Below are 18,590 nucleotides of genomic sequence, written 5' to 3'. Positions count from 1 at the left end.
AGCACTGGCAAATGAGCAACTGCCACGCTGCTGAAGCAGCAACCCCTAAATGTAGGGTTTGAAGCGTGAGCGTGTGAGCGGTGTTCATGACACTGCTGCTTACCTCGGCTGGGAGCGCCATAAAGCATGTTACATCCCCGGGAAGAGTGACCTATAATTAGCCTAATTGGCCACTGGATGTCAGTATCTTGCCACAGAAATGGAACTGCGAGAATCCTGGCTTTTCAGGTGTCAGAGCTGGTCGTTATTCAAGCTGATTTATTTTTTTCTTCCTAGTAGTCGTTTCAGCCATAAAAAACCCATTGTACCCCACCCCACTCAATGTCTTGTGAAATAGGGCTTGAGACAATAACTATGTTATTGTGTTTGAATGACCCTGAAAACTTTTGAAATTTATTGTAGAGTCAAATTAAGATATGCTGCTGAGGAGATTAGAAATAATGAAAAAAACACAGCTGGAGACATTGCTCAGTTGATCAGCACTGTTTTGTATGTATACACAGAATTTGTTTGCTTTGTCTGCTACCTCACGCTTTAAACAAGTAAAACCTTCTCCCGCACAGCACCATTTTACCTGGCGCTGTTGCAAGTTAGAAGCAGGGAGAGAACAGTCTCTCTTGGCTAGCTTCCCTTCCTCAAAAAAAAAAAACAACCCAAAGGTGGGGGAAGAAAGAAAGAAAAAAGAGTAAAGGTAAAGCAAGAGGAGGATGTAAGACTCTCCGGCCCCACAGCCTCATGCGTTTTTAATCTGTCAATGTGCATAAAGGCATTTTTCTAAGGGTGCCTAGTAAATCTGGTGTTTTGCAGGACTTACTTACAAAAGGGAATGTTTCCTTTTCTGGCATCCCACGGTTGCAGGTGCAGACAGAGCCAAGCTGTCACCAGCGCTTCCAGAGAGGCGTGGGGCACAAGTTCTGGGGAACATCCTGCTCGATGTAAAATCTCAGGTGCTAAGGGAGGATTAGATGGGGTGTTTTGGACTGTTCTCCTAAATGTAGCAGCCTAATGCTGCTGAGTGCAATTTGGGATTTGGGGTTTTTAAAAATCCACTTGTTACATTGAACGTTTCTTTTCAGTGGAAACAAATGGAGCTCAAATGGAGCTCAGCTTGCAAAAAAAAAAAAAAAAAAAAAAAAAAAAGGAGTTAGTCTTGTACATTTTTTCCCCTTAGGACTAGTGACTGCAGAAGCTGGATACCAACCAAAGTGGAAACTAACCAAATTGCCTAATACTCTGTGCCCAGCTCTGCTCTGATTGAAGTCAGCAGTAGACAAATTAGACCTGAAATTATCATCTGGGGGGAAAAAAAAAAAAAAGCCATGGCAGACAGTACATTCCTTCCTATGAGCTCTCTGAAAAACATCGTTCAGAAATAACTTTCACTGGCAGTTTTCTACATGAAATATATACTGCCTATGCTAAAAATACATATTAACAAACAGCATATTCCGCATATTGAGACTGACTTGCAATTTTCAACGTATGATTAAACTAAAATGTGTTTATTGTTAGAGTTGTAGTGGAAGGCTGAATTAATCAGCTAATTAAAGACAGTGGCGGTTTGGGGGCTTTTTTGTTTGTGCTATTCTTTGCCTGCATATGATACCCACACAGCTCGCAGCTGACAGAGAAGACAGACTGGAAAAGCAGGTTTTTCCCTTGAGCAGGAGTTATTCTGGGTCTTTCTGAGCCTGGTGTCACTTGATTTTCTTGGTCCTAAGATCATGACACTAACCAGTTTTCAGTTTAACGGTTTTCCTTTGTGTCCCTTCAGTACTGCTACCAAACAGCCCGATGTCCTAACTTCCCACTTTTTCCATTAACATGTGTTATAAAATAAACAATACCAGTCATTCGTTTGTAGAGAGCATCACGGGAATGCCATGCAGCCCTCTGTTAAAGATAACAGTGGCAGCCATGGCTCTCCGATCAGCGGGAAGCTGGAAGGCATCTTCTTTAGCTGCAACACTGAGTTTAACACTGGGAAGCCACCACAAGATTCACCTTATGGAAGATACAGGTTTGAGATTGCAGCTGAAAAACTCTTCAACCCAAACACTAACTTGTACTTTGGAGACTTCTACTGCATGTACACAGCCTACCACTACGTCATTCTCGTTATCGCCCCTGTTGGATCACCAGGAGACGAATTCTGTAAGCAGCGCCTTCCTCAACTAAATATAAAAGATAATAAATTTCTGACCTGCGATGAAGAAGATGGTGTCATGGTTTACCATCATGCCCAGGATGTTATTTTGGAGGTAATTTACACTGATCCTGTGGATCTCTCCCTCGGCACAGTTGCGGAAATTACCGGTCACCAACTAATGAGCTTGTCTACTGCAAACGCAAAGAAAGATCCCAGCTGCAAGACCTGCAATATCAGTGTTGGACGTTAAAACTTCCCTCGTTACTTAGGAGCCTTCAAACCTCTGTTGCCCATTTCCATAGTCAGACGTTTTTGTCAGAAGCATGCACATGCCGCTGTCACCAAAAGCAAACACGAGTCTTCAAAATCTCCAATAGCGTTTTTAGTATTCTTCTCTCCCTCTTTCCCTTCTGTTCCCCCGATGCTTCAAATGATTAGAAGTCCTGGATTACTTTCTGGCAACCATTTATACCTAGATGCTGCAAAAATTGTTTTCTGTTTCTTGCCAAACATAACAAAATCCTATATAAACTGCTTTAGCAAAATAAAAATAACGGCTTTTAAATGGTGTTTAAATATGCATTCATTTTAACTACTGAACAAATACTGGGATAACTCCAAACAGCATGAAAGGTTGTAATTGCAGCATGATTTAAATTTCAAAGCCTAGAAATGTCAGCACTTCCAACGTGTTGTTTGACAGTGTTATTTATGTTATTTATATTAGCTAACTGAAAACAGAAACTGTGTCTCGACATAATAAATATAATAGAAAAATATTTTATTTGTACTGTTGTATAAAATATTATACAATCATATAGAATATATAGATTACATTTTAATATCAATTGTATACATATGTCATGAAATCATTTTCCCTTATCAAAGATGTAGTTTGTAAACTTCAAATAGCTCTGTATCTGTTCCTGTTGCTCTAGATGACTTTAATTAAAACAGATTTACGAAGGAGACCATTTCTGATTCATAAAAGTTAAGTTATAAATTACTAAGTCAGTACACTGAAACAGCAAACCTCTGAGAAATAAAAAATTCCTTTTTTAGTGTTCATACTTTTTCCTCCAAGCTACTTGAAAACGCATACGTCTTCAAAATCATGCCGAGCCATTACATACGATAGAAATACAAACACGGTTGGTACAGAATAGGCTTCATAAAATGAAAATCTTCTTACCAAGATAGAAAACAGGTTGCTTATACTACGTGGTCAATACAAAATGACAGTTAAAGCAAAACACTAAATGTGATTCAACTGATTCAAGTCCCTTTTCTTTTATTTTTCTTCCTTCCTTTACGTCTGGGCTAGGTATTTCCCAGAATCCCTGCTTTTCATTTCTAGTACAAAAACCAGTGATAATCCTCCTGTTAATAGTCCTCTTTTCACACAAATGGTCTATCACAAATAGTGAAAAAAATCTCCTTAATATTACAAAGTGTGGTGCTCTGAAAGTTAAGAAAGATGCATAATTCCAATGGAAAAATATCTTTTTTTATAATCTTATTTTCCGTAAACAAGAAGTCTAACATTCCTCACCCAGATAACTGTGACACTCGATTATATACCATGTACTTTATCTATCCAAAATAACTCAGCATAATGCAATAATCTAGTCTTGTTTTAATATATATATATATATATGTGGCAATTTATAACACAAGAAATACTTTGACATTTTACAAAGTGCATGCGTCTAAACGAGCTTTGGTAGTTAGAAAAGCAAAAGTTATAGCGTCAGGCAAAATAAAGTGCAAGGTTTAATACAGAAATAAAAATTAGCATGTAGTCGATCTATTTACTGAATTTTAAATACCATGAGCCAGGTCCTGTGAACCAGGGTGGAAAAGACAGCAGCCACTACATTTGTTTTATCTCTTCCCAGTATATTGTATCCATTTTGTTTTGCCAAACACTTTCGTTTCTAAAAAAACCCAACAGTTCTATTTGGCAGTCATGTTGCAGCCTTTTTTTTTTTTTTTTTTTTTTTTTTTTTTTTGCATAGGCAATACCACTTTGCTCTACTCCCAGAATTTTAGACCAAATCCTGGCACTGGTTCTTTGTGTGCACCTTTGAAGCTACCGGAATTGGACGGCAACTCTGTCTTGAAAGATACAGCGCCTTCATGAGTTTTTCCTTCATTTATTTTATGCTCATGTTTCTTTTAATCTAGTGAATCGGCATGTTGAGAAACAACATTAATAGTTAATTATAGTGCATGTTAATTCTGGAAAGAAATGTGTGGTACATCGTCACGTACTAAAAACCTGGAGAGCATTTCCTCACGCTTCTTAAAACTAAGAGCCGGTCAAACTGAAGATGTACAATACTTCAGCATCCCCTTAATGTCTAACATTCTCACAGTGCACTTCAAGGCTTTTTCAACAGGAAAAAATATATACTATAGTCCACTCACCCGTGCTTAATATTCTTGCATATTGCTGTCCTCGCTCATCCCAGCTAGTACAATTGGTAAAGTGCATCAAAAATCTCAGTGTGTCAAATAATTGTGCAGCAGACCAAGACCTGTAAAATTACTGCCTCTTTTTCATTATTTGTTTTTTTTTGCTAGAGAACAATACCATGGCAATCCATTCCCTTCAGATTGTTTTGGAAATATCATGCTTACTGATGAGAACCTCCAAGAGCCTGATTTTGGCTTTCGTGTGCTTGTATTCAGAGTATTCCTCGGCCATTGGCACCCGATCTTCTTTTTGAGGACTCCTACGAAAAGCAAATAAAAGTGCTATCACTTTTATGATTAAGAGGAGACATAGTCTTTAAAATTAATTCTGTAACAACTAATGAGGATTGGGTTGGATTATTATTTTTCTTCCTAACTGTAGGTAACTAAAGACAATTTGACAGGACGAAAAGCTCTAATAGCCTGAAATAACAGGTTTTAAAATACTGACTTTTTATATACCAGGTAATTTTCATTCTTGTCAGCTATGCAAGCATAACTACTTCATTCTAAAATATGCAGAGAAGTTACTACACAGGGCTTTGAAAACTGCTAGCAGAGTACTGCATGCCCATATCCTCCGTGGTTTTCACCAAGCAAGTTTGCTAAATGAAGGGAGGGGATAAATAGAGTGAAAAATAGCCAGCATTTATCTATGGGTGAAAGGAGCTCTGGCTTCTGTTTCTACATCTGGCCTTTTAAAAATGGCCCAGCTGCCAAGTGTAACCCCTGCACTCTTTAGCAGCCTCCCTTCAGCTCTGGAAACAGGGTTTATACCCATTGCAGGCACATCCTGAAAGATCCCCAGATCCGGATCGTCCTCACGGATGCTCACATCCTGGGGGAATTAAGCATGGAGATGGACATCTCCACAGAGCCCAGACCCCTCCATGGTATCTCCCAGTCCCTGTCCCCAGTCCCAGAAGCTGCAGCTCCTTTGGCCTGCTCACCCAAGAGTACCCCCCCAGCAGAAACACACTCATCTGCACAGGAGCCCAAAGGGGAGGAGGAGAGGGCTTTTTGTTGAGCTGGTTATTTACCTTCCTGTCTGTTTATAGAATTGTTCCTCAAACTCTCTCAGAGCTTTGCGAAGCCTCTTCTTATCTGCTCTTGTTTCTCTGAGATGTTCAAGCAGAACAGGCCTGTAAAAGAGAGACAAGAACATGAACCCCGCCCCCCCCCCCAAGTGCTTGGAAGTACTGTAAAAGCTGTGGCTTTGGGTAATAAGCAGCCAGCTGCTATGGGCCATGGCAGGCACTGCTCTCGGTGACCCGAGACAGTCCACTGCATCCCTCCCACTAGGGATATAACTGGCTGTACCATCACCCACAAGAAGCAGTATATTCTCACCCCTCTAATAAGGTGAAGGCAGAGACTTTGGAAAACATGGGAGGAAAAGCTTTCAGGATTGAGTCTTGCTAGAGGGTCTTAATTCTGTGTGGAATTAATGGAGTTGACAGGGCTCAGCATCTCACAGGAAATGCTTTGCCTCTCTGTCACTGAATAAAGTCAACATCCAGCCCTACTCCTAAAAGCAGCTGTTACCAAATATTACTGTGATACGGTGGAAATGCTAGTGGTACCCAGAACCAAGAAATTTTTTTTTGAAGGCCTTGTTTTAGCTGGTATTTGGAGAAAAAGGTTTTTTAAGCATAAAAAGACTTCTGTTATGACATCTGCAGCTGTTTGTTTGGTTTGTTTTTTACTATAATAACAAAATGCACAGAAATACCTTCACAGCATTTGTGAGCAGACTGTTGCATACATAGTTGAGTTACATGGAAAACCAAGACATTTTTATTTACGCTCTATTTTGGTAGAGCCTAGTCAACTTCATTCATGCATCTAAGAGCTGCCACTTAAAACACACGAAGAAGATACCATCCCATAAGCTATGACAACAGATCTGTTCCTAGAATGCATATGCAACAAGTTTCAGAGATGAGTGATAACAGGGCATGTGCATCTTGAGATTCGTTATCTCATGCAACCTGAGATTCTTCACTACAACTCAGGAGGAGGGCTTTATTTTGGGTGTATAATGGAGGGTGGTATTAAGTTTTCTGGGCATGCAGACACTGATAACTGTTCTTACACAAGGAAGAAACTGATTTTACATGCATTCAATGGCCTCCCATGTGGCCAGGTATTGTGTGACCCTTGACTCAGCTCACCTGTTGCTACTTGTATGCTTCACGTCTCCAGCATTTTTACCTCACACAGTCAGTCAGTCCTAGTACACACACACAGGAGCAGACTGTCCTGCCTGCCCAAACTGTGCTTTGTTTTGTGACTGCTTTGTAAGAACACAAGTAATTAGCTATCTAAAAATTTTGCAGCAATTATAGGTAGATCAGCATATACTTTACTAAGGCATGATGTAGTATGTACCACTCTATAGTTTTTTTCTCCTATCTGTTTACATTCCTGCACCTTTCTCTTCATGGGCCTGGCACAGAGTTGTGTGAATAAATCGCTCAAATCACAGGTATGCCGCCCAAGCAACAGCTAACCTCTGCCTCTTTTCTCCTGTAAGAAAACGCGGAATCTCTTCTTTGGTACAGAATATTCCTATGCAACAAGTATGGCCCACGTGTCATTTACAAAGTCTACATAAAGTATTTTAAAACATTCAGAAAAAAAACCGACAACAAAATAGACAGAACTTACATTGTTGCCTCATGTAAATTGGACATAGACAGGGCTGTTTGCCTGAAAACTTTCTTTTCATCCAGAGGTGAAACGTATGCAGGCTCACTCTCCTCCTGAGAGTAACACAGGTGCTCCTCGACAGGGAGGCAAGATATTGGACCAGATGATAACTCATGGCTGCTTTGAGAATGGTCTTCATCTGAATCTTCCTCCTCCTGCTTGTAAAATGCAAAGCATTATTAAATTAGCTGTTTACATTACAATACTAACAATTAGTAGGATCTAACTTCCTGGATTTATTCACTGAGATAGATGACACACATCGAAAGCTCTACCCAGCTCTACCTGGGATCGTTCACGAGAGCTGTCGTGGGGCCCACTGAGTTACTGTGTATTGTCCACCATGACTAGACAGGACACAAGTTGGCTCTGCTTCTGGGTTATCTCCAGCTGGCAATTTAGTTCTGTTTACTCAAAAGCCTTTATAAGTAGCAAAGATTTAAAGAACATACTGTATTTATGTAAGCAGCACTGCAGTCTTGCTGGAGCTTGTCCTCCTCTTATATACCATCTACTGTTTGCATTATGCCCAGAAATTCTGACTGTAACAGGAGTTGGAGGCAGAGATTCCACAGTTATATACCTACAAATGTTAACTACCAAAACAGAGTGATGTCACTGTCTTCCTCACATTCCATCATCCTCAGAAGAAAAGTTGAGCTTTTGAAACTAAGGCTTAAACATAAAAACTCCACGGAGCAAAGCTCCTAAGTAGTAACACAAGGGAACTTCAGCTAAATTTTTAAATAAAATATCCATGTGCATATGTACAAAGATTTACGCTGCGATTTTTCAAAGACATCTAAAGCTCCGCTGTCATCTAATACGACAATAGTTCATAAATTTAACCCAGCCGGAATTACTATTAGGTTAGTATTTTTGCTGGAGACATGCTAATTAACTTCCAGATAACCACCTTGCACTACCTCTGCTCACAGAGGGACCACTACTGTTACTTTACATTGACACATTATTAATTAAAGTACTACAAATTATACTTATGTGCTACATTATTGATAAAAGCTTTGTCAACAAAATATAGAAGATATAGTGACAGTATAGTGCTTCGTGGAAAGAGATAGGTTTCATTTTGTGTTGCATTTGTAAGCCATAACAGAAAGCTAATGCCAGCCTTTGATCTCTTGCCCAGTCATTTGAAGTGATTGCCTCAGAAACTTACGTGCTTGCAACTTGAATTTTACAGAGCGTTTGCTCTATTTGAAATATCAACACCCTGCATTAACCAATGAGCGGATTCTTCAAACATCAGTAGCTCTACTGCTGCCAAACAGGTACAAATCAAACTCAGCACTTAGTAGGTTTTCTTGACAATGGGTATGAATTCTTTCCAACTTACAATTGTTGTGATCAAAGATGGAGCTGCGAGAAGTTTCTTGATTATTCTATATCTGTCGTAAAGAGGTTTCATGAGACTCTTTTCTTGCTTGGTTACCTAAAGAGAAATCATAACAAAATATACTCTTCCAAATTAAAAATAAAAAATAAATAAATAAAGTTGTCATTTGCTCCTGTAAAGCTGAGAGAGGTATTAAAAGAGTATGTGTAATTTGCTTCCATAGATACGGCATGGGAACTGTAGTTTAATCCATACAATTTCTAAAAAAGAAAACTGCAATCTGTTTTCTAATGAAAAATACCCAATGTGCATTCCTCACTTCCTTGAGCCACAGAACCCAGGCAGAGAGTAAACTAGTCTCTGTCTCTTTCTGAAGATGCTAATAGAGTTGTAAGAGTTAAGATATGCTCCTACCATGCATTGAATTGGCAGTTCACTTACTTAACTAGAATAACAGCAACAGGCTAGCTACAGTAACATGAGAAGCTGCCTGGGCCAATATACGCAGGTGCCCAGTGGGATGGAGAGTGCTGAGGATCCAGCTTTACAGCCTCATGGAGCGAGCTGGCTCCATGTGCATCCCTCGCCACAATCGGGATTAACTGGCTGTTCATTTAGTTTGCTCTTGCTCTTTTATGAGCGCTAGGAGCATTGATTTGGAGGAGAATGTTATTTTAGATCAGGTATTAAGAGCCTGATCCAGCCACAAGTATTTGTAAATACAAAAATAAACCTTATGGAAACTAGCTTTGCAGTAGACTGACTATGGAAAAAAAGAACAAATCCCACAAAAAAAAACCCAACCGCAACCTCAGAAAAACAACATGTTCCTCAGTGATTAAATGTCAAAATAGAGTCATTTGCAAACTAGTCCACCGTCAGCCTCTGCTCCTCGACTGACATGCCTATCAGCACTCACTGGGTACCATGTCACTGTCTTTTGGCACTGTGACTGCCCTACTGCATCGAAGCCCAGCCCCACACGCTCAGCTGAGTGCACACATGGCAGGTTTGAAGGGCCACAGGCTGGCTGGCAACGTGGACAACAGTCCAGAGCTGCTCAGAAACAGACCGATAGCTGGTCCTCAGGAGGAAGGGTGACAGACAAATGCAGGTTGATGGCTCTGCATATGTCTGCCTGAGTGAGAAGTCAGAGATTATTTCTAGAGGCATGCTTCACTACAGTGTCAGGGCTTGCCTATCCCACCTAGTCCGCTTCTCTTCCCCAGTCGTCTTGTTCCATTTGATTGCAACACATAAGAGCCCCAGGAAATGCCAAACAAGCCAGAACAGATAATTTTCTGTTTTAAACCTAGTCAGGGCCCTCTCTGCCTGACTTTGCTCAGGTGAGTCTGGATAAAGATGGTGCTCAGCCATTCTGAACATCAGCAGGGTAAGCATCGTCACCAGTGCTCTCCATTGTGGTCGAGGCTGCTGTATTCATAATACTCTGAATATGCAACAACTTGACAATTTTTTCTGATGGATTCATTTGTACTCCCAAAGAAGGTTTCTGGAATAACTGCGAGATTGTCTAGGACTGCATTTTGCTATTTGCTTAAAAGGAAAAAAGAAACTATAAACAAAAAATCACGACAAACCACCAAAGTTTTTGCATAACAGGCAAAATGATTATTTTCTTGGAATCCCAGTGCACTCCATTCAAATTAACCTTTTGATAATGCTATGGTGTGATATTTGTTAAATGACAAGGCATGTCATGGGTTGCTAACTCAAACGTCTAAAGTTGGTGGTCTTGAGCCTTCAGCAACCAGCATTCAAGTATTGTGAAAATCCATTTTCTGCACTGAGACAATTCTTTGCCAGCAGAGACGCACCCTGCTTTGTTAGCTAATGTCACCGGGGTGCCTCAGACTGGGCAGTCACCGATTTGCCTTCTCCAAATCATCACCCCCTAAGTTTTATCAACTGTGTGAGCTTCCCCAGCAGCTCTCTCTTTCCTGGGCCCCTCCAGCTCTGAACTGGGCATGGAGTCTGTGCTTGTCACTGAGCTTGAGCCTTGGTGGCCTCACTCTCCAGCTGTTCTTGGTGCCCAGGGTACATGCAGACTCCTCACCCCTTTTCCTCAGGAAAATACGTTGATACAAAGATTAAACTTTACTTCTCTAAGATACATGGTTATGTAGGTATGCAGCTGGAACTGCGTGGAGCATCTCCAGATTGCTTGATTATTTTCAACCACAACAAAAAATGTAAAAATCTTGCCTAACTTCCATCTCCCTGCTTTAAATTCTTGACTGTCCCTGGGCTTTCTGTGACCTGAAGTCAGAGCTGTTCGACAGACCTACGATTCCCTCATGGCTGCTTAGTCTCCCTGGTCACCTCTCTCCTCGTGCAGTTAGCATCCTCTTTCTTAGCTGGCTACAGAGCTGCTTCGACCTGGAGAAGAAACACCCTCTCTGAGCCCCATGGTACAAAGCATGCTCTATTAGTCTCTTTTCTATCTTTGAATCTTCAAGTCTCTTTTGCCTCTATATACCATTAACAACTCAATTTCTTGTTTGTTCTCCTTCTTAGGAAATGTAATTATTTCTTCGTGCCCTTCCTATATATTCTCTCCGTCCCTCAGCTCTCATTCCAAGCCCAAAGAAGCTGGACAAACAAACTATTTCATCCAAGATGCAGAGAGATCAGATTCAGATCATAATAATTTTAAGACTTGGAATATTTTTGGACACATGCTGGTGCCGCTTCCCTTTTCCTCTACCACAACAACTACTAGCCAGAAACAGAGACAGTCATAGGAATGCAGACACAGACATCAAATGGGAATTCCCTCAGTTGCGTATAGAAAAATTTCCAAATCATCATCTCGGCAACAGTGGCAATTTTTTGTTTTGTACCTACATTCAGCAATGAAAGCCCTTGAAAGGATTTTAATTAATAGTTTTAAGTGCTGCTGTGAAATAAAGGAAGACACAGATGACAGGTCATGTCATTTCTGTATTTCATGTCTCAGGTGGTGCCCCGTAACCCTTTCTCGGCTGCTCAGCATTCTGACCTCTCATACGTCGTAGCACAGCTACAATGTGCATGAGCCGAGTCTGCTGTTCTTATATATATAATCCTCCAACTTTGTCATCAAAACCTGCAAACTCCAATCATGGAGAGAGATGCACGGCCACTAAAACTTGCCTTTGTTTTTTATTTTAAAAATATAAACCAAATTCATTAATATCAGGCAATAACAGTTATACCTGAAGATTAGTTTAAAATAACTAAAACTATGTTAATCATGTAAAATTCATCCAAATATATTTAATATAGGAGTCAAAAAGTATTTGTTAGAGAAGTTAGATAATTTTTAATTTACCTATCTTTCCATGGTATACTTACAGGTCGTCCATGAATACTCTCAACATATAGTAGACATTTCTGAAGATTGATTTTTTCCAAAGCCATTTGCTTTTTTGTCATATCCTATTTAAAAAAGTTATTTATAAGATTATGAGTCAGGATTTCATGACAAAGGAACAGGTAGGTATCTGTTTAATAATTTATTCTCCCCAGATAAACATTAATAATGAATTCTGTTTCTGTCCACACTGAGGTCAACGGGGACTTGGCATCGGCTTAGCAAGAACAGAGTCCAAATGTACATGACTGAAGTTTTAAATGAATCAAAGTACATGTCACCCTCTCAAGGCCTGGGGCAAACCAACGAGAGCTAGGAGATACTTCTACTGATCAATAGAGCAGGTGTCAGTTAGGCCTTTACCAGTGGCAAATACACCGTACTTGCTTTGCCTGGCCAAAGTGGAGCCTTTGTGGCCTGAACTTGCGCTTGCTCTCCTGGAGAAAGATGCATGAATGAAAATGTACTGAAAGGCTGGAATCTTATTTTTCTTAACGTCATTATATAAAGATCTAATACTTGATTTCTTTCAAAATAACTATTCTACAAAAGCAATTTAACAAGCTTAAAGTCAGGAAGCAGTTCTAGACCATTGACAGAACACTGCATCCTTATCTGGAAGGTTTCCAAGGGTACAAGGTTAGTCAGTAAGACAAGAATCTTTGTGCATTTCTCAGTCAGAGCCTGCATCTGAAAAATTTTTCTGGGAATACCGGAAAGTCTAAACAAGCAGAGGTGTTTGCTTGACTATCACAGCCCAATCGCATGGACGTGGGGTGTATCTCATGCGTTGGGTTTAGGAAAGACGGGCTCACAAAAGGCGACTGCAGCATCTGAGTAGAAGGTGTTGGCATTGAGGTCCCACAGATATCAGTGCAGCACCTCCCTACAACATTTTCCAATGCTTAGGTAACATTTATGAATAGTTGTTGTAACTGAAAAACTAAATAAATATTTTTCTTATCCACTATTTAATCCATTAATGAGATCTGTATGTTATTAACTTCTATCTGCCAGATCAGTTCATAAATCATAGATAGCATTATATATTAAATATTATTTAGTTGTTACAAATGAGAACAACAACCATTCTAGACAAAATACTCAGAAACTTGCAAAAATGCAGAGAGGTCATTCCTCAACTTTTTAATTATTCATCAAGAAAAACAGATTTGCCTTGGCTGGTAAGGGATGAAGAACAGAAAGCTTCAGCTATGCAAACACAACACATCTATGGAGTGGAACGACAGTTTCACAATCAAATCCCTAAATATCCAATCATTGTGATACCATGGTTAACACCCCATAAATGCTGAGCATACTAGAAAAAGGTGCTATCTCTAAAATGAAATGGAAGAATAATCTGATCAGCCACCAGGAAATGATGGCTGGACAGTGTGTGTCTGTAGGACCGCGATGGGGAAGCTGCAGAAAGAGCAGCCTTTTACTAACAATGGGGACGGAGGTGGGCTTTCCCCCTCAGTCACAGTTCTTGCTCTGCTGGGCTGAACACCTAACACTAGCAGTTCATTTCTGTTCAAAAATCACAATCTGAAAGATGAAATCACAAAGATGAAAGACAAATGTTGATTTTCAACAATGCGATTTGTCGGTGTCGGTGATATACCAGGATATGTATAGGTGTCTGCTGCAGGGAACATGGGTGTTTCTCATGTTTCTCTCCTCCTCTCTCTTTCCCCCTCTTCCCAAGAAGATCTGATCCTGACACTTGCATACTTTCATCTGGGTCAGAACAGTCTCTGCCAGATGACGACAGATGTGTATGAATTAGGGACAGTGTCCGGAGGTTGGGAGGCTCAGCCACCACAACCAAGTAATGTGAAGAACACTGGAGTTGGGAACAGGGAAGGGAATATGCCTTTCTGCAGAAAGTCGACGACTAGGTTTTTTTATTGACAACTGAGAGAAGTATTTTCAGTAATTAGCCTCTACTTTTTAAAAATATATCAAGCCCTGAAGAAGCAATGCACTTCTAATATCAAAGGGGTGCCTTGCTATTAACTTCAGCAGGCGCAAAACCTGTTTTGTTTGCTGCCCAAATGCAAAACCAGTGCAGAACCACTAATCACATTTTGCCTTAAAGGTCTGCATAAGTTAATCACTCCAAAATTATCTGTCATTCACGTTAAGAGAAGAGCTACTAACTAGAATGTAGGAGTATTATAAAGTAGCTAATTGGTTTACTTATTGCAAGTTCTGCAATTAATACAAGGTTAATTTCTTTCGAAAACTCTTAAGCCTGGAGCAACGGAATAGTTAGGAGGAAACAGGGAGTGATCATTAATATTGATTTTACACATGAGAAAAAATCTCAAGAGGGTTTAGCATTTGGGCCTATTTCATTAGCTCATTTTATTAGCAATCTCAATAGGGGTTTGTATTCAGCTATGTTCAAAATGGCTGATAATTTTGAAATCAGAGAGGGCAGGTGGAATCACAAACTACAGAATTGTCTGAGACATCTTAGGACTGTAGGCTGCGTACAGCAACAGGAAATTCAATGCTAAGTACATAAAAACAGTGCTTCATAGCCAAGGAAAAGATGAACTGAAGCGGGTCAATAATGAGAGGACAGATGCATAAAGGTCACCAGTCTGAGAAAAGCCTTGGGGGGACAGACTGCAAATCTTCAAACTAAACATAAGGCAAAAGCTGATTGTTGCCTATAAAGAAAGAAAAAGGAGATTCCATGCCAAGCTAAAGTAGTAGGGTGGTTTTCGTAACTTGGGACAAAGGCACACCGAATACCGTATACAGCTGTCTTCCCCACTAGTCAGTTCCCTGAATGCTTATGCCTTTTAAGCTCCCTGTTGTTTTTCCAGACAGATAATGCAAACCCTGAGGCCGGACAGTGTGACAGCGGGGACCGGGCACGGCTGAGGCCTTTCACTTTTGGTGGCAGCGCTTTGTCTCCATGCGGGCAACGAGTGGGGGTTCCCAGGCCCTACTGCGCCTGCCACGTGGGGCTGTGTGGTGGCTCACTACAAAGCAGCATTTCACACAAAAACAGTAAGAAAAATTTGAAAGGAAGGCAACAAGTGACACAAGACATCCCTGGAACGATGCCAGTTTACTTCAGCTGAGGGACAGGCCAAGTCTGACTGCAGCCCACGGGTGAGCCACAGCTGAGGACCGCAGGGCTGCTGCTCCTCCTCGCTGCGATTAGGGCAGCAACGACATCCCCAGCCATTAAACATTCGGCTTGGCTTAAAAGTCAGGAGTTGGGATTTGGATTTGGGATTTAGGGATTTGGAGTAATATTATTCAAATTTTCTCTATTTGCCTTATGGCTCCTGAACTCCTACATTCATGGTCTTAATCTTTTTTTTTCTGAAGCCTTGTACCTAGAAAATAGTAACAGGTGGCCATCCCTTTTTGGGTTACTGAATCATTCATGGGATAATCCCAATTTTCTCTAAGTCTTCTCAATTCAGTAACTTTACTCACAGGCTTTTTATGTGGGAGAGATGTTTGGTTCTGAAAACCCACATTCCTCTATTTCATACTCAGATTTTATGGTTTGTCCCCTTCAGACATCCTGGGTGCCTCAGGATTTTTCTCTGTACTCATTCTCTCATTTGTATTTCAGCAGGGCCTTAGAGGCTTTCCGCAGTTGAACTTCAGGGGAGACCGAGGCAGGCTTTTATGGAAACAATATCCCTGCCCAAAATAACTAAATCTTGAAAAAAGAAACATTTAGCTGCTATTTAGTTTACTATTATTCTAGCTCAGATTCTGGTACGGGATCTAAATGTTATATACAAAATAAAAAGTTGCACGTAAAAAATATCTATGGTAACACCAAAGTTGCGTGTAGCTGAAATGAAGCCTTTGATCTTTGCTGTAACCAGCAGCCATCCTTGGTTCACTTCACATCATCAGTGCTCGTTCTTCCCCAGCATTTTGATTATGGTGACTCTTAATCAAAAACCAATCATTTTTAATGTTATACTTAAGGAATTGGTAAAATATATCCTTTTGAAATAGATCGATTTGACTTCATATTATTCCTTTTCTAGCCTCTGTTCCATAGCAGTTTCGTATAACTATTATCATACACCTCTGCTAACAAGTGGATGGTTCTCTCAACACAAGTTTTCTCTACAAGAAGAATCTAAGATCTTTTAAAAAATATTTGAAATTACTGACTTGTGCAAACATTTAATTTACATTACAGAATCCTCCATGAGAATATTTCAAGCCAGCACTGCCATTGCACAGATTTAGGAGGTTCTCTCTTGGAAAAATCAGGAGAAGTCCTATTAATGAGAAAATGAGTAGGACAGAGACCCTCACAAAACTTCCGCTATAAGAGGGGTTTTCTGGACAGGATTTCCTCATTGACATCTCTTTTGGTGTCATCTCATCTCACTCCTTGCACAATAAAAAAATATTTAACAACTGAAAATATTATCATACAGTCTGCACTATTGGGATTTTAGGACTATATAGAGAACAGTGTGGTTTTGTTGTCATCTTTTGTTTTCTTATAAAGGAGTTCTGGTTATGAAACACTTTTTCCATTTCAAGTTTTAAAAAAAGTAGTTTATAAAAAGAAACAATTAAAAAGTCAGTCATGTATGCAGAGCTCAAGATCTCAGAAGCACGGCATTGTTATGCACAGTTCTAGTTTTTATACAGTAACGAGGTGTTTAAGAAATGAGAATAGAAGCAAAACAAAACAAAAAATCAAAAATTATCTCTGCTGGGTACTTTCTGTTACTGAAATCTGCCCAGAATCATTTCTTAGTTCTCACATAGTTTAGCATTTAGTTCTTCTTCACTCCTCCTTGTCCCCCTCCTCCCCCACCCTTTTTCATTCATCAGACAGAGTCTAAACATTACTGTCAATATTTAGATTTTGGGTACCTTCGAGGTCTTGCTTGGCTGTATAGCATCAGGAATAGCAACATCATTTAACAGAAAAAACAGCCCCCAAAACGTATTTTTATGGACAATATGTTTTGCAGAGCACCAGCTTCAGACAGACCCTATAATGCGCCAGTAGTGTGAAGGTACAGCAGAATTTTAAAACATGTACTAGTTTAAAAATAAAAATAAATTGCCCAGCCATGCAAGCACATTTCATGGAATATTGCTCCTACATGTAGAAGCGTAATTGAGAATGTGGAAGAGCAGAGGGAATATCACCACAAGTAAGCGTACAAGATCAGAAGGGCAAAGCAGTCTGGACGGTTGTGCTATCCATGTCATCTTAGCACTCGGCAGAGGCTTTCAGCATTTCTCAGGTGAGAGGGGACCTTTAGTGTCAAAATAACTTCAGGAACGTTTTTAGTCAAATGGTTTCTGTGGACTCAAGATGGGATTCCTTTTGCTGTCACCATCTCCAATACACTGGGATATGCACTTCCCGCGCACACAGCCGCAAGTAGGCAGGTTTCAGCGGTGCCTGGCAAACAGCTTTGTACATGCATCTCTGAGAAAAAAGCGCTTAGCGTTATTTGAAAAAAACCTGCACCTCTTTTTCTGTGCAATTCTTCCCAGAAAAGTAATTTGGGAAATCTGCACTACAGCTCCCATCTTGTTAGAGAGAAAATGCGCTGCAGTGCCAGAAGACAGAGGGTGCACAGCCACCAGCAGGCCCTCAGACAGCTACACGCTCAGTAGTATCTGCCTCGGATGATAAAGTTCTGAAAGAAACAGCCATATTTGTTAAATACCTTAATAGTCTCAGGAAGGTTAAAGTGTTGTCTTTTCTCCTTTAATCGTCTCAATACACTATCCATGGTTTCTTCTACTGAGGGAGCTGGTTCTGTGCTTGTGGCCTCCTGTGGCGCAGCCTCTTTAGAGGTCCCAGTGTTTTCGCAATGATCGTTTCTTTGGGGTGCTCTAGAAGTACAGTTTTGCTCTTCCGATATTCTGAGTTTCAGCTCTGAAAGGCAAATTACTTGGCAAGTAAATAGATTAGAAATATTTGCAAAGAAGGTTCCTCTGACACTACAAGAAAAAAACCCAAACATCCCTACTTCTTGCATACAATTATTATCATACCAGTTGTGTAGGTAAGTAACTCCGCTTCATTTCAACATGTAACAGCTTTTACCTGGTTAAAGGGAAATCCAGTGGTCAAGGGATGAGATGTGACCAGGCCAATGAAACTTACAGCACATAGGTACTTCTATTTTTCCTCCAAGCCCATCTTTGACATAAAAGGTGAGGACTGAAGAGGCACTGGGTTAAAGAGTGGGGTCTGGGAAGGAATCAGTGCAGAACTTCTGTGGGAGTGAGGTTAGGAAAAGGGCTTTAAAGGACAAACAGTGCTTGAAACTATTTGTGGGGAGTCCTGGTGCAGGAAAGATATTGGAAGCAGAGCTCGCTCTCTCCCCCTTCTGCTCAGTAAACCCATGTACTCTCAGTTGATCCGGTGTCTGGATAAGTAAGAACATGTCCAAGCTTCTGTGGGGATTGTTGTCTAAGGATGCAGTCCTTCACAGACGGCCTTCTGGACAAGCAGCAGTGTCTCCGCAGCCACCTGC

General features: G+C 40.4%; 2 protein-coding genes across 4 annotated transcripts in view; one reads left to right on the top strand and one right to left on the bottom strand.

The window, feature by feature from the left end:
- Positions 1-2,780, top strand: part of PHYHIPL (phytanoyl-CoA 2-hydroxylase interacting protein like) — a 35,522-nt gene extending 32,742 nt beyond the window's left edge. Inside the window, exon 5 of the mRNA XM_054207320.1 lies at positions 1,865-2,780. Within this exon, the coding sequence (XP_054063295.1) occupies positions 1,865-2,399 (535 nt within the window). The 3' untranslated portion in view covers positions 2,400-2,780. The remainder of the gene's footprint in view (positions 1-1,864) is intronic.
- Positions 2,781-3,166: 386 nt separating this feature from the next.
- Positions 3,167-18,590, bottom strand: part of FAM13C (family with sequence similarity 13 member C) — a 130,950-nt gene continuing 115,526 nt past the window's right edge. For 2 of the 3 annotated variants that reach the window (XM_054207316.1, XM_054207319.1), the window contains 6 exons: positions 17,775-17,986; positions 12,054-12,137; positions 8,697-8,792; positions 7,298-7,494; positions 5,668-5,769; positions 3,167-4,887 (listed from right to left, as the gene is read on the bottom strand). In XM_054207316.1, the coding sequence (XP_054063291.1) occupies positions 4,764-4,887; positions 5,668-5,769; positions 7,298-7,494; positions 8,697-8,792; positions 12,054-12,137; positions 17,775-17,986 (815 nt within the window). In that variant the 3' untranslated portion in view covers positions 3,167-4,763. Of the gene's footprint in view, positions 4,888-5,667; positions 5,770-7,297; positions 7,498-8,696; positions 8,793-12,053; positions 12,138-17,774; positions 17,987-18,590 lie in introns of all 3 variants that reach the window. The other variant, XM_054207318.1, reaches the window with a different exon arrangement.

Source organism: Rissa tridactyla, chromosome 6, assembly GCF_028500815.1.
Source record: "Rissa tridactyla isolate bRisTri1 chromosome 6, bRisTri1.patW.cur.20221130, whole genome shotgun sequence".
Lineage (NCBI taxonomy): Eukaryota > Metazoa > Chordata > Aves > Charadriiformes > Laridae > Rissa > Rissa tridactyla.
This window is presented reverse-complemented; position numbering and strand designations above follow the sequence as displayed.